This window comes from Suricata suricatta, chromosome X (genome assembly GCF_006229205.1).
Source record: "Suricata suricatta isolate VVHF042 chromosome X, meerkat_22Aug2017_6uvM2_HiC, whole genome shotgun sequence".
In the NCBI taxonomy this organism is placed as follows: domain Eukaryota; kingdom Metazoa; phylum Chordata; class Mammalia; order Carnivora; family Herpestidae; genus Suricata; species Suricata suricatta.
Genome location: NC_043717.1, coordinates 72,083,753 through 72,099,262, shown reverse-complemented (window position 1 = coordinate 72,099,262; position 15,510 = coordinate 72,083,753). Strand labels below are relative to the sequence as shown.

General features: G+C 35.1%; 1 protein-coding gene across 1 annotated transcript in view; it reads right to left on the bottom strand.

Annotated features, from left to right (window-relative positions):
• Positions 1 to 15,510, bottom strand: part of TBC1D8B (TBC1 domain family member 8B) — a 71,217-nt gene that overhangs the window by 18,304 nt on the left and 37,403 nt on the right. The window contains exons 6-11 of the mRNA XM_029930042.1: positions 15,041 to 15,248; positions 13,609 to 13,776; positions 6,899 to 7,048; positions 6,181 to 6,331; positions 5,346 to 5,560; positions 351 to 468 (exon numbers count right to left, since the gene is read on the bottom strand). Coding sequence (XP_029785902.1) covers positions 351 to 468; positions 5,346 to 5,560; positions 6,181 to 6,331; positions 6,899 to 7,048; positions 13,609 to 13,776; positions 15,041 to 15,248 — 1,010 coding nt within the window. The remainder of the gene's footprint in view (positions 1 to 350; positions 469 to 5,345; positions 5,561 to 6,180; positions 6,332 to 6,898; positions 7,049 to 13,608; positions 13,777 to 15,040; positions 15,249 to 15,510) is intronic.

Sequence of the window (15,510 nt, the reverse complement as noted above, 5' to 3'; positions counted from 1 at the left end):
GCTTCAGATCACCATTGTTTCAGCAATACAGAGATAGTAAACTTAAAATTTCTATTTCTTACTTATTAAGAAACAGACCAGACATTTTATCTTAAAAAAGTAATGTATAAACAATCTTTCCAATCATATTCAGTACAAAAAGCTCTTCTTGTGAGCATACCAGTAAATGCGACATTTTGATACTACTTGCATTTTGTGTATTTCAAAACCTAATTCATTAGTTCTTCCACTTGGTACATAATAGGATACATAATTACAAGAGACATAAATTGTTCAGAAAAAAATATGTTTATATACGGGATGTGAGTGTGTGTGTGTGTGTGTGTGCGCACGCTTGCGCGTGTGCTTACCAATGATTCGATGGTTAAAATAATCAGGTAACATCCGTTCACACACAGCAACCAGAAGCCAAAAAGCTTCTTCCTCTTTTGCGTACAGAAGCAGCACTGAGGTTAAAATGTTCATTGCCTAAAATTAACAGAAAAATAAATAAATAAATACTACTTGGGTGATGATTATATTTCTTTTTCAAACTCTAGTTTTCAGTAATAAAAATTGTGAAAAGTAATCATAATGAAAACATAAGAACTCTGATCCAGTCCAAAGCAAAACAAGGTAAAGTCTGGCTAACATTTTCAATCAGTTACTTTATACATTAAATTCAAAGAAAATGAAGCAGTAATATAAATATAAAACAAAATAAATTATATCTCTATAATTTTAGACTAAATTCAGTGAGTAAAATATCTTAATTCTTGCAAATCTGGAAAAATTATTTTCAAGAACATACTAAATTGGAGAAACAAATTTCATCTGTATTTTCAACTACCTACAGGAGAAGATCCCCTAGATGTCAATCATCTTCAATTGTGTTCAAAACTAAACACCTTTCCTCATTAAATAGGATTCTCTTCTTTGCTATCCTAATTTTGATCATGCTTGAAACACTTTATCTGCCACATCCAATGTGTTTTTATAGCCTAGTTTCTTCCTATAAAATGTCTTTTTGATCTGCTTTATCCTCTCCATTCCACCGTTTCTCCTTGTGTCAGATAATTACTTTTGTACAATATTTGACCACAGTGCTTGTTATGAAGGTAATAAGCCCTTAATGTATAGAATCTGGAAAGAACAGAAATGTGTGAAGGAAATTAAATCTCCTGTATCCAACCTACTCAGAGACCACCACTGTTAATAAGTTGATGTACTGTGTGTGTGTGCTTTCCTTCCTTTTTCCTCTTCTAAAGTTTGAGTTTTTTCACTTAGCATCATATTATACAATCTCAATACCATTAAATTATTCTTCTAAATCTGTGTATTTAATGACTATGAAATAATATAGTAAGTTGAATGTACTATAAATTATTTAACCATTCTACTATTGTAAGACTGTACCAGTTTATATTCCTGATCAATAGTGTTTGAATGTTTATTTCACTGCTCCTTTGCCAATACTAAATACTAAGAATTGTAATAATTACAATTATCCTTGTTTATTTGATGGTGGAAATGGTATTTCATAGTTTTAATTTGAATTTTTGGGGGCCAAGCTTTCTCTTTTTTACAATTTATTAATCCATCTATACTTTTGGTTCTATGACTAATCTTATCATGTTTGTTGCTCATTTTTATATTTTAATACTTATATTTTAATACTCTGTGCTAACAGCTCAGAGCCTGGAGCCTGTTTCAGATTCTGTATCTCCCTCTCTCTGCCCCTTCCTGGCTTGTGCACTCTCTCTCTCTCAAAATAATAAATAAACATTAAAATAAAAAAAAGAAGCCATAATGGGAGGGGGCATCAGAGTTAAGGCCCTCTGAAAGTGCTCTCCTTTATATAAGAAACAAGAACACTGGCAAATATTGTCAGAATCAATTTTCCAGAACTCTGAAAATTAAGCAAAATCTTACAACAACTCAGAAAGCATTTATTTAATAAAATGGCTGAATCTCAGTAAAAACAGTGAGCTCTGTGTCATTTTAAATCGCCTGATACCCATATCCACTGCTCAGTTTCACAGTAGCCTTAAAAACCAACACTCCAGTAATCATGGTAAAACCACCTAGCAGTCACTGTAGCGACGAGACAGGGGCTGGAGCTCCTTCAGAGCCCTATTTCCACATAATTATCATTATTTGACCTGTTTGGTGGTTTCCACATGAAGACTCCACTTACAAGGCTGTGTTTATTTGACCTGACAGAGTGTTCATGGTAGGCAAACTTTTCTTTCAGAGTGTTTATTGAAAACAGTTGGAGGTAGTTGTTGAACATGTGGCTTGCTGAGGCAGTGAATAAAAGTTGGGTCAAATAATAGGCTAATAAAGGGTTAAAATGAAAATCTAGGAAATGAGTTGTCCATAGGGAGCTTTGTAAAGCTCTGAGAAATTCCTGGGAATCTAGAAGGCCATGTGCACGATATGGCTTTATGCATGCCCAGAGCTGTGTGTATACTCAAGAAAGAACAGAAAAGGCCCTATGATCTCACCTCTGGTTATAAAGTTCTACACAAGTAGGACATGATAGAGAATAGAAAAAAAAATAGGGGAAAAAAAATCAACAAAACCAAAAGTTAGTTCTTTGAAAAAATTTTTTAAAAAGTGAGAAAACCCAAACAACTTGAAATACCTTTAGGTAGCCTAACCAAAAAGATAGAAAACAGAAAGAGAAAGGACTCAAATTATTAAACTCGGGAAATAGAGACCATTACTACCAAACTTAATAAAAGATTATAAAGGATTATAAGGGATTAATAAATAAATAGGATTATAAGGGAATATCCTACAAATGAGATAACCTAGTTATAAAATGGTTAATGAGATAACATAGACATAAATAGTTAATTCTTAGAAAAACACAAACACCGAGACCAACTCAAGAAGAAATAGAAAAATCTGAATAGACCTGTAAGAAGTAGAGACCAAATTAGTAATGAAATAATTTCCTGCAGAGAAGACTCTAGGAACAGATGGCTTCACTAGCAAATTCTCCCAAACATTTAAACTAGAATTAATATCAATCCCTTATAAACTCTTCAAAAAATAGGAGAGGAAGAAATACTACCCACCTTATTATATGAGGTCCTGATACTAAAACCAAAACGGTATCTTAAGAAAACTATATATCAGTTTATTTTATGAATATAAATGTAAAAATCCTAAACAAAATACTAGCAAACTGAACCCAATAACACATAAAAAGGATTATACAACCAAGACCCATGGAGATTTATCTTTATACAAGGAGGGTCAATATATGAAAATAAATCAATGTAATGATTTATTAACAGAATAAAAGAAAAAAAACTACATGATTATCTCAATAGACAAAGAAAAATGGTTTGACAAAATCCAACACCCTTTCATGATAAAAACACTCAACAAACTAGGAACATAAAAGAACTTCCTCAACTAGTCCCATCAGCCATAATGAGTCAGTACAGCTCACTTTTTGATCAAAAGTAATTCAGACTTTTCCCAGGCTTGAAAGGTTCCCCATGATCTTGTCCCACACAAACTTATTTACTTCTTGATTCTAACATAAATCTAGCCAGTCTGATCTCCATGGCAGGCTATTCTCATACGAATGGTATTGTTTATATTGTTACTTTAACTCAGAATAACTTTCCTTGTGCCCTCCATGTTTCTAACTTTGCTCTCACCTTTTATTTTTAAAATCTTTTTTATGTTTTTTATTTATTTTTGAGAGACAGAGAGACAGCATGAGCACGGGAGGGTCAGAGAGAGAGAGGGAGACACAGAATCTGAAGACAGGCTCCAGGCTCTGAGCTAGCTATCAGCACAGAGCCTGATGTGGGGCCTGAACTCATGAACTGTGAGATCTGACCTGAGCTGTAGTCAGATGCTTAACCAACTGAGCCACTAAGGTGCCCCTGCTCTCATCTTTTAGAAGTCAAAAGCAAGTGCCACTTACTTTGAAGGTGCCTCTACACTACTATATATAGATAACATTGCAGATTCTGTGAGTGTTAAGTCCTTTGAGAAAAGAAGTGCTATACTTCTTTTTTTTTTTTACTGCTCAGAGATCCTAAAATATGCTAAATACTTGTAATTTAGGTGATCAATTCACTTAAATAGCTTTTCAAAAAAATTCTGTTGATAAGATTTAATGAATAGATAGGATTGATACATAATCATTATAAGTGCTCAGCCCACTATAAAGGAATGTGTGGCTGAGAGTGCTAGCTATCCACCAATATCCCTTCTTCCATAGTATCTGGACATATATATGCTCGGTCACACTATATTTTGCCAACTTCTTTGTAAACAGGTTTGGCTGGAAGACCAAGACCCACAGAATTTGGATGAAGTGATATATGCACATTCTAGGCCTACTAGCCAATAAAATGCACAATTGTTTTTCCTTGCTCTCTCTCCTGTTTCCTGTGAATGGTAATGGCAATGAAAGAGCATCTTGGAAGCCATGTTTTGAAGATGACAGGGAGTGCTGTCAGCCTAAGTCCCTGAATAATCTCATGAATGAGAGCTGCCTACTGACTTAAATACTTGCTCTTCTCTGTTTATTCCTTTGAGGAAACTTCTATTGTGTTTAAGCTATTACCTATTTGAGATTATTTGTGTTAGCAGTCTAGCATCCCTAATTAATATAGTGTGCTCCTAAAGGATTTTTTCAATGATTCCCCCACTGTCTACAAAATAAAACTCAAACTCCTGATCTCTCCCAATTTACCTGATTTTTCCCCTCTATCTACTTTGCTCCATTCATCCTACATTTCTACTAAACAAAACATGGTTCTACATACATTCCATGTTCACCTCTACCTGTGTTTGGTTACACTGATCCCTTTACCTAGAATATTCTTTCATTCCAGCTCCATACATCCAAAATTCACCAATTATCAAGACCTACAAATGCTACTACCACTTGCACAAAGTCTTCTCTGATTCCTCCAGATGAAAATAATTTATCCCTATAATAAATCCTGATAGAACTTTACATTTCTTTAACAATTTGCCCCACATGCTTTTTATTTGCCAGTAAATAGGTTTTAATACTTACTCGTCCATATACTTCTAAGGGCAGGATCCTTATAGGATTCAACTTTATATAGTCTTATCCACCTAGCACAGTATTTTTACAGAGCAGGAATTCAATAAATATTTGTTAAATGTAAAAGAAAAATGAAATAATGAAACTTCAATTCTCTTAAGTATTCCTGCTACCATCTTAGATTGAAAATATGCCCCTATCAATCTCAGCCCAACCTCTATCTTTCTTATCACAATTTTCAAATTAATAGAGCTATATTTGATATGCTTTTACCATGTGGAATATATACACAGATGGGCTCATAATGAAGTCATACCTGGCAGTATCCAATTTTGGGATTCCTGTATGCATAGGCAGTGAGTACCCGCCTCAAAGCAGATATGCCAGTGTCATTTTGAAAGGCTGGGTGTTCAGGCAGGGAGCGACGCAAATCACGTTCAATTTCTTCAGTAGCCAAGTTGCAGGTCCCTAAGGACTGCTCAACCACTTCAGCATAATAGCCAGGATTAACAGCCATGTCATTAACAGCGCCTATAAAGATTATTGCATTAACATACAAAAGAAGAGGAATGTAATAAAGCTACCACCTGCATATATACACAAAGAATTGTATAACCTTTTAGTTTTATACTCAAGTAATATCCTAGTACAAACCAAAAAAAAAAAAAGGCTTCACTAGAATATAATATCAGGACACCAATTTAAAAAATTATTTATTTTTGAGGGGGAGGTGGAGGAAGACAGAATCCCATGTCCGCAAAGAGCCTGATGCGGGGCTCCATCTCACAAACTGAGATTCTGACCTGAGCCAAGATCAAGAGAACGCCTAACTGACTGAACCAACCAGGCACCCCCAGGACACCAATTTTATCTAATACAATTTTCATGAAGTGTTTTTTTCCCTTAACTTTCCTTGGACACTAGAGGTAGAGATATTCCCAGTTAGCCATATCTTGTCTAATAAACTAATTTGCTCAGACAATGGATGTGTGGATATATAAGTAAGTACACATAACTATCTTACTCTCTTTGACTGGTCTGAACTCATGATGAGTAAGAGTTTGTTCCAGCCATCTCTGTAATTACTTTTACTTAGTGTATAACTCCTCGAAGGGGCATAGCTAATATCTGTTAGAAAAGTGAATAAATACCTGAAAAAAGCATCCACAGCTCTCCTCTTAAGATCTCTGGAATGCCTCTTACAACCAGATCTCTAGTCTTTTTGGTCCGAAACATGCTAACACCACGCCCACATTCTGTAAACAGAATGTTCCATGACTGTTCCTTCATCTTTTCTTTCAACTGTAACAAAAAATCAAAGCAACTAAATATGGTTAGAAATGAACTTCTTTCAAATAACTTGAAATCTCTCTTCAGTGAGAAACAATACCTGTGGAAATCAAGAACAGAGAAAGTCAAAATCAGTATTCACAGAGGGGCACTGGAGCACTCATCATAAATCTTTCAAATCCACGTAAGCATAATCGTTTTATATTACTATTTTAATTCTTACCTAAACTCATATAAAAATGAGAAAAAGCATTACACTTCAGAGGTAAAACTTTGAACCATCATTCTCCCCCCAATCACCTCAATTTTAGAATTATTGGCAATCTACGCATATAAAACACAATATTCAATTTATCTCAATTCTTGATAATAGTCCTTTTGGTTGTTTTTTTTTTTTTTTTTTGGAAAATAGCCTTTTTGTGTGATGGAATGAAATAAGTCACACATTAGTACCTGCTGGAAAACCTTTTTGAGCACCAAAAGGAAAGTTTTCAGTTGTGGTACCTTCTAGTCTGCTCTAAGATTTTTATTTCTGATAAACTGTTTCAGTCCATAGATCTAAATATTTTGTTTTCCTACCATTTTGGAATTAAGATTCTCCAAATTCTGAGGGTGAAATACTGTCATTAAGGCTTCGGTGTTCACAGTTTTACTGCTTTCTCTCTGACATGTCAAAGACCATACCTCAATATTATCAGATGGGTCTGTAGAATCAGAACTAACAGGAATCTGAAAAAGAAAAAATGCAATTGCCAAATGTATGCTTAAAAGTTTCTGCAAGAAGAAAAAATACTCATATTTTATCTGTCATTTATAAAGCACAATCTGTCTACATAATCAATACTGAAGCAATATCTCACAGAGGTTTTTCTTTCAAAATTAGAGATAGCAACAAATTAGCATCTGAAACAGCAAACTCAGGACTTCAATGAACCCACTCCCCTACAAAAACAAAATACTGGCAAAGTATTAAAAAAATACTTGTCAGAACACTGGACATGAAACAAAGGCACAGAACAAACTGAAAAGCATAGATACAAGTAAAACTAATGAACCTCAGTAGGAACACCAAATTCTGTGAAGTTCTAACATGAAGTTATCTATTCTCATGATCCCTCCTTCCCAAGCTTAGAGGTATGGTAGCCATGAAAGCCTACATTAACATAGCCAAAGGGTGTTCTGGAGCTTCACTAAAATCCCCATCCCCAGAACACAGCCAATATTTTGACCAGACTAGCAGCTCCCTAAAAAACCCCCATTTCCAGGGTTTTATCATTTGATTTAATTCAGAGCTCAGGTCTGTGGGAAAATCCCAGTCCCCAGGGCATTACAGAAAGCTTTAGTAATCTGCTGATAACATCACAGATGCCTAAGGCTATGATTTCAGTTTGGGGAAAACTAGAGCCTGGCTAAAAACCTAAAAGGAAGATCTGGACAACCACAGGGAACTTTGAAATATTTTAACATATTCTTGGGGATCTAGAAGTAACAGGGGTGTGAAACCACCCAGGAAAGAAAGGGGACAGAGGAAGGCCCCAGTTGCTCAAATCTGGCCTACTTTGGAGGTAAAAAATGAAAGCTAAGGCTGATTTAAAAGCTTCCAGAAGTCTGTGGTATACCTTCACATAAAGATTCTCTTTGAAAAAGTGGAAAATTTCTACAGCATTTAAGGAACTCTCTGACCCATCACTGGCTGACCGCTAATTTATGCTGACTCAAGGGGGTAATCAGAGAAAGCCAGGTTTAAAAATAAAAACAAGAACTATTTTTAAAAAGCAACCAATGGAAAATGTCTTTGAGAGGACCCAGTTCCTGGATTTTGTAAAGTAACTATTATAAATATATTAAAAGAATGAAAGGAAATTATGTTTAAAAAAATAAGGACCCAGTAACAAGTTGGCAAAAGATCTGAATAGAGACCTCTCCAAAGAAGATAAAAAGATGACAAATAATCATATGAAAAGATGTTCAATGTTCTATTACTAGGGAATTGCAAATGAAAAAACAATGAGATACTATTGGCTATTAAAATGGCTAAAATCCAAAACACTAACAAGAACAAGTACTTGCTGCTGAGGATATGGAACAAGAAATCTCATTCATTGCTGGTGGAAATGCAAAAATGGTACAGCCACTTTGGAAGATGGTTGTCAGTTTCTTACAAAGCAAAACATAGCCTTATTATGATATGATTGAGCAATTGTGCTCCTAGGTACATACTTAACTAGTTGAAAATGCATGTCTACACAAAAACCCACACATGAATATTTATGGCAGCTTCATTCGTAGCTGCCAAAAACTGAAAGCAACCAAGGTATCCCTATCAAAGGTGAATGGATAAATGCTGTGATATATCCAAACAATAAAATATTTATCTGCAATTAAAAATAACTATCAATAAAACATAAAGAAATAAAAAAAAATCTGAACTTACTAATAACATGTAAGGACATTGAATCTGTAATCCAAAACCTCCAACCAAAGAAAAGCCCTGGACCAGATGGCTTCATGGGTGAATTGTACTAAACACTTAAAGAAGAATTAATGCCAATCCTTCTCACATTCTTCCAAAAAACTGAAGGGGATAGGAAGACTCCCAAACTAATTTTACAAGGCCGTAATATCTGACACTAAAGCCAAATAAGAACACAAGAAAAGAAATTACAAGCCAAAATCCTGAGGAATACAGATGCAAAAATTCTCAACATCATACTAGCAAATCAAATTAATAGCACTTTAAAAAGATAAACACTATGATCAAGTGGGATTTATCCCTGGGAGAGAAGGCTGGTTCAACATACACAAATCAACAAATGGCATACACCACATGAATAGAATAAAAGATAAAAGTCATAAGATCATCCCCAAAAACCATTGGACATAATTCAATGTCCTTTCATAATAAAAACTTTCAACAAAGTAAAGAAGTAGATAAGACATATACCTCAATATAATAAAGGCCATAAATGACAAGCCCACAGCTAACATTATACTCCACGGTAAAATGTTGAAAGTTTTCCCTTTGAGATCAGGAAAAAGATAAGTCAGCCTACTCTCACCACTCCTATTCAACATAGTCCTACAAGTCCCAGCTAGAGCCATCAGTCAAGATAAAGAAAGAAAATTCATCCAAATAGGAAAGGAAGAAGTCAAATTGTTTCTGTTTGCTGATTAAAGGATTTTCTATACAAAAAACCCTAAAGATACTACCAAAAAACTACTAGAAGTGATAAATGAATTAAGTAAAGTTGCATAATACAAAATCAATGTACAGAAATCTACTTCATTCCTATACACTAATAATGAAACAGCAGAAAATGAAATTAAGAAAACAATCCCATTTAGAATTGCAACAAAAATAATAACATATCTAGGAGTAAAATTAATCAAAGAGGTGAAAGACTTGTACTCTGAAACCTATAAAACATTGATGAAAGAAATGCAAGACAACACAAAGAAATGTAAAAACACTCCATGCTCATGGGTTGGAAGAACAAATATTGTTAAAATGTCTGTACTACTCAAAGCAATATATATACTTAATGTAATCCCTATCAAAAAACAACATTTTCCACAGAACTATAACAAACAATCCTAAAATTTGTACAGAACTACAAAAGACTTCGAATAGCCAAAGCAATCTTGAAAAAGAAAAACAAAACTGGAAGTATAATTCTAAATTTTAAATTATATTACAAAGTGGTAGTAATTAAAACAGCATGGTACTGGCATAAAAATAGACATAGATCAATAGAAGAGAATAGAAAACTCAGAGATAAACCCACAATTATATGGTCAATTAATCTTCAAAAAAGGAGGAATGAATATCCAATTGGAAAAGGACAGTCTTTCTTTTGGTACTTGAAAAGGTTTTCCAGCAAGTACTACTGTGTGACTTATTTCATTCCATCACACAAAAAGGCCATTAAAAAAAAACCCAGGGGGGTGCAGCCATCCTAGAAAACAGTCTGGAGTTTCCTCAAAAAATTAATAATAAGGATACCTGGTTTGACTCTTGATTTCAGCTTAGGTCATGCATGATCTTGTGGTTCGTGAGTTCCAACCCCATGTCCAGCTCTATCGCAGGGCCTGCTTGATATTCTCTCCCCTTCTCTCTTCCCCTCCCCTGTGTGCACTCTCTCTCAAAATACATAAACTTTGAAAAAAATTAAAAATAGAACTACTCTATGACCCAGCAATTACACTGTTAGGTATTTATCCAAAGGATACAAAATTGTTTCAAAGAGGCACATGCACCCCAATGTTTATAGCAGTGTTATTAACAATAGCTAAATATGGAAAGAGCCCAAATGTCCACCGACTGATGAATGGATAAAGAAAATGGGTATATGTGTACAATGGAATATTAGTCAGTGACAAAAAAAAAAGAATGAAATCTTGTCATTTGCAACAACATGGATGGAACTAGAGTATATTATGTTAAGAGAAATTAGAGAAAATGGAATATCATGTGACTTAATTCAATGGTGGAATTTTTTTTAATGTCTTATTTATTTTTGATACAGAGAGAGACAGAGCATGAGAGGGGGAGAGGCAGAGAGAGAAGGAGACACAGAACCAGAAGCGGGCTCCAGGTTCTGAGCTAGCTGTCAGCACAGAGCCTGACGCGGGGCTCGAACCCACGAACGTGAGATCTGACCTGAGCCGAAGTCGGAGGCTTAACCGACTGAGCCACCCAGGCGCCCCAATGGTGGAATTTAAGAAACAACAAATGAACACAGAGGAAGGGAAGGAAAAATAAGTTAAAGACAGAGAGGGAAGCAAACCATAAGAGATTCTTAAATACAGAGAAACTGAGAAGCTGCAGGGGGAGGTGGGTGTGGGAATGGGCCAAATGGGTGATGGGCATTAAGGAGGGCACTTGCTGGGAAGAGCACCTGGTGTTATATGTAAATGATGAAATTAGTACTACACTGTATGTTAACTAACTTGAATTTAAATAAATAAATCTTTAAAAAAATTAAAAAATTTAAAAAGCCAAAATAAACTGTTGGGACTATGTCAAAATAAAAGGTTTCTTTCTGTACAATGAAGAAAGCAATCCACCAAACTAAGATATTTGCAAATGACATATCTGATAAACGTTAGTATCCAAAAAATATAAAGAACTTACACAGCTCAATACCCCAAAACACAAAAAATCCAACTAACAAATGGGCAGAAGACATCAACAGACATTTCTCCAAGGAAGACATACAGATGGCCAACAGACACATGAAAAGATGCTCACCATCACAGAAATGCAAATCAAAGCTACAATGAGATACCACTTCATCCCTGTCTGACTGGCAAAAATAAACAACACAAGAAACAACAGATGTGGATAAGTATGTGGAGAAAATGGAGTCCTCTTGCACTGCTGGTGGGAATACAAACTGGATCAGCCACTGTGGAAAACAATATGGAGGTTCCTCAAAAAGTTACAAATAGAACTAGTCTACAATCCAGTAATTGTACTACTGGATATTTACACAATGAAATACAAAAACACTAATTCAAAAAAAATATATGCACCCCTATGTTTACTGCAACATTATTTACAATAGCCAAACTATAGAAACAGCCCAAGTGTCCATGGATAGGTGAATGGATTAAAAAAAAAAGGTGTGTGTGTGTGTGTGTGTGTGTGTGTGTGTGTATTATTCAGCCACAAAAAAGAAGGAAATCTTGCCATTTGCAACAACATGGATCGAGCTAGAGAGTATACTGCTAAGCTAAATAAGTCAGCCAGAGAAAGACAAATACAATATTATCTCACTCATATGTAGAATTTAAGAAATAAAACAAATGAGCATGGGGGTGGTGGTGGAAAGAGAGAGCAAGGCAAACCAAGAAACAGACTCTTAATTATAGAGAACAAACTGATGGTTACCAGAAGGAAGGTAGATGGGGGATGGGGCAAATAGGGGATGGGGATTAAAGAGAACACTGGAAAAAAAATCCATTTCCTAGCAAACCCATATACTGACTGGTATTTTGTACATATCCTTATTAAACTTCTAGAAATGGGTAAGAGAAACTAGACAACTTTAGAACTCTGACATACATCTGAAAAGATGATAAAATCATTCTGAAACAAAATCCTTTCTTGACAACTGAGCATACCCAACTCCTAGAGGCACCTGAGAGTTTTCAGGGGAAAATTCCAGTTTTTCAGGTTTAAGACACACAGATAAACTGAAGGAAAAAGATAAGCAGTGCATTAAATCTAACACAGAGACTGAACCTGAAATGGAATGGGATAGGGAAAAAAGGGACATAAGCAAGAATATGGAAGCATTAGGAGAGAAACTATCAGGACTGATCAGATTTTGCCTGTGTCCTGACATCAAACTAAGGAATATCCTGGCTGCACACCTGAAGAGAATGAAAGATTATAAAGCTGGGGCAAGAAAATTCTTGATGGTCAACATGAAAATTCTGTGTCTGGAACGGAGATCTATGTATTTTTAAATTACATGATTTCACTGTGTTTTTCTATTATCAAAGAGGAAGTTAGTCTTATCAATACTGCATTATAATGGACTTAACATAATATTTTAGTCTCTACTATGGAGAGGTAAAAGCCTCTATAATCCAATACAAATAAAATAACATAGCCAATAAAGCCAATGCTGACTTTTTTGTCCAAAGTTTTAATTAAAATACAATAGTTATAATGTGATGTTTTATCAATCTATTAAAACATGAGTTTCCTAGGCATTAAAAATGAAAATTTGAATTGAAACTATTCACATTTCTATAAAGGACATACTAAACATCAAAATCAAGCTTTTTAACTACCCTTTGCCAAGAATATTTGCTTTTCGTAATACTTTACTAATAAATAGCTTTGTCGCTATTTTGCTTTGGGCTTTATTATGTAAGTAAGGCTAAGCTACTCAATATTACATAAAAGATATTCAGACTGGTTTAAAATTGTGGTCTCTCTGCAGTAGTAAGGGGAGAATCCTTTTCCAAGTCTTTAATAATTCTCAAATATAGTTTGAGTTATTATAAGCCATGTTATGTGAAAGTACAAGATACTGTAGATATAGTAAAAAAAGATCAAATGGTAATAATTTTTTAAAATATGAGTTCCTAAAAAAGAATAATTTTCACTCCTGCTTTATGATGTGGCCTACAGAATGTAATTTATTTGGTTTTAGTCTTTTTAAAAAAATAACCCTAAGTATGAATAGAAAAGATACTAGGAATTCCTTTTGAAAGAATGGACCATACAAAACACAAAGTTTTATTAAACAAAGATTGTACTGCTATAAAATTACCTCTGTGCTAATATCGTGATATGGGGCTGAAGCTGCTCCACACTTGAGTCTGAGTTTTGCCACCAGTTGCTCAAAGTCTTTAACTTCACTGAAATGAAAAGCTGTCTTTCCTTTGATGCTAATGATGACAGATTTGGTGGAATCATTTGTCGTATCTATAGCTAAGACCTGGGGGGTGAAAACATTATAAATGAATCACATTCTCCCTTGTTACTAATACTTTCAGGCAAAATATGTTTAGCTTACTCTTTTTTTACGAGAGTGAGGAAAGCATGGATGCACCCGTGTGAGTGGAAGAGGGGTAGAGGGAGAGAAAATCTTAAGCAGGTTCTACATCCAGTGTGGAGCCCAATGCAGGGCTCATTCTCACAATCATGACCAGAGCCAAAATCAAGAGTGGGACACTTAACCCACTGAGCCACCCAGGGACCCCTTTAGCTTACTCTTTTGAGGCTAAAGTTTTGGTTCATGGCATGACATACTAAGAAATAGACTTGCAGGTGGTGAGAAGTGAGAGCACCTGGGTGGCTCAGTCAGGCATTCTACTCTTGATTTTGGTTCAGGTCATTATCTCATGTGTCATAAGACAGAGCTCGGTGTCAGGCTCTGCACAAACAGCGCAGAGACTGCTTGAGATTGTCTCTCTTCCTCTCTCTCTCTGCACCTCTGCTGCTCCTTCTCTCTCTTTCCAAAGAAGCACATTTTTAAAAAGATGGGGTGCTTGGGTGGCTCAGTTGGTTAAGTGTCCGACTCTTAATTTCAGCTCAGGTGATGATCTCATGGTTTGTGAGATCAAGCCTCTGTGCTGACAGCATGGAGCATGCTTGGGATTCTCTCTCTCCCTCTCTCTCTACCCCTCCCCTGCTTGTTCTCTCTCAAAAAATAAACTAAATTAAAAAAAATAGACTTTGGGTACTATTTGCACCACTTGACACAGTAACCTCAGTGCAAGTTACTTCACTTCTCAAGGAAAAGGTTTACTTAACGTGTAGTCTTTAAAAATGACAGTACAAATGTAAAAATTCAGTGCTATAATGCTGACAATTTATTCCTAACTTACATAAAATCTATCAATTCTATTCTCTTTGACTACGTGTACCAAATGTAATAGTCTAAGTTTTGGTATTCATGTCATAAATGCCTGAGTGATCATGCTCCACCTTGAGTCATCCTAAACCTTTATCTGGTTTGTACATTTTTATTTTTTCTATTTTCACTTTTAATAAGAGCTCTTATTCTAGTACTCTTTTCCCGAAGAATGGTACTTTTATCATGAAGAATAATACTGGACTTAAAAAAAAGATTATGTAAAAATTACTAAAAGGATAGTGTACATAGAGGTTTTAATAATTTACAGAATAAAAGTATATTTCACTCTGTGAATGACAGCATTTTCAAACTAAGAACTGATATGTAACCAAATTTATATTACCTCTCGTAATGGAAGAATTACACTACATAGACTGCCATCCTGGCTAGCAAAGCAGATATAGTTTTCTGAGATGCACATTTTTCCATGAGTATTAAAGTGGCAGAATGGTACCCATAAGCAACATTCATGTACTTCTTTCAAAGCCTCTTCTTTGGGGAGCCTAAAAAAAGCACTAAACTGCTCACTGTGGGCTCGATTTTCCAGACCTCTGTAGAAAAGAGAAAAGGAGGCTCAAATAATGACTTCTAAAATGCACACATGCCCATTTTGATATATCTAAATGTACTGTAGAGCAGGAAGATTAAATACCACATGCTACATTCTTCAACAAATTATGAAATGGAAGAAACACACTGATTCATAAAAAACTCATTTTCTTTGTTCCCTTTTCCAATTTTGTTTTACTACTAGATTACAAGGCACAAAAGTTAGAATGACCTAGGACTTCATCTGTTAAGGAATGATCTACT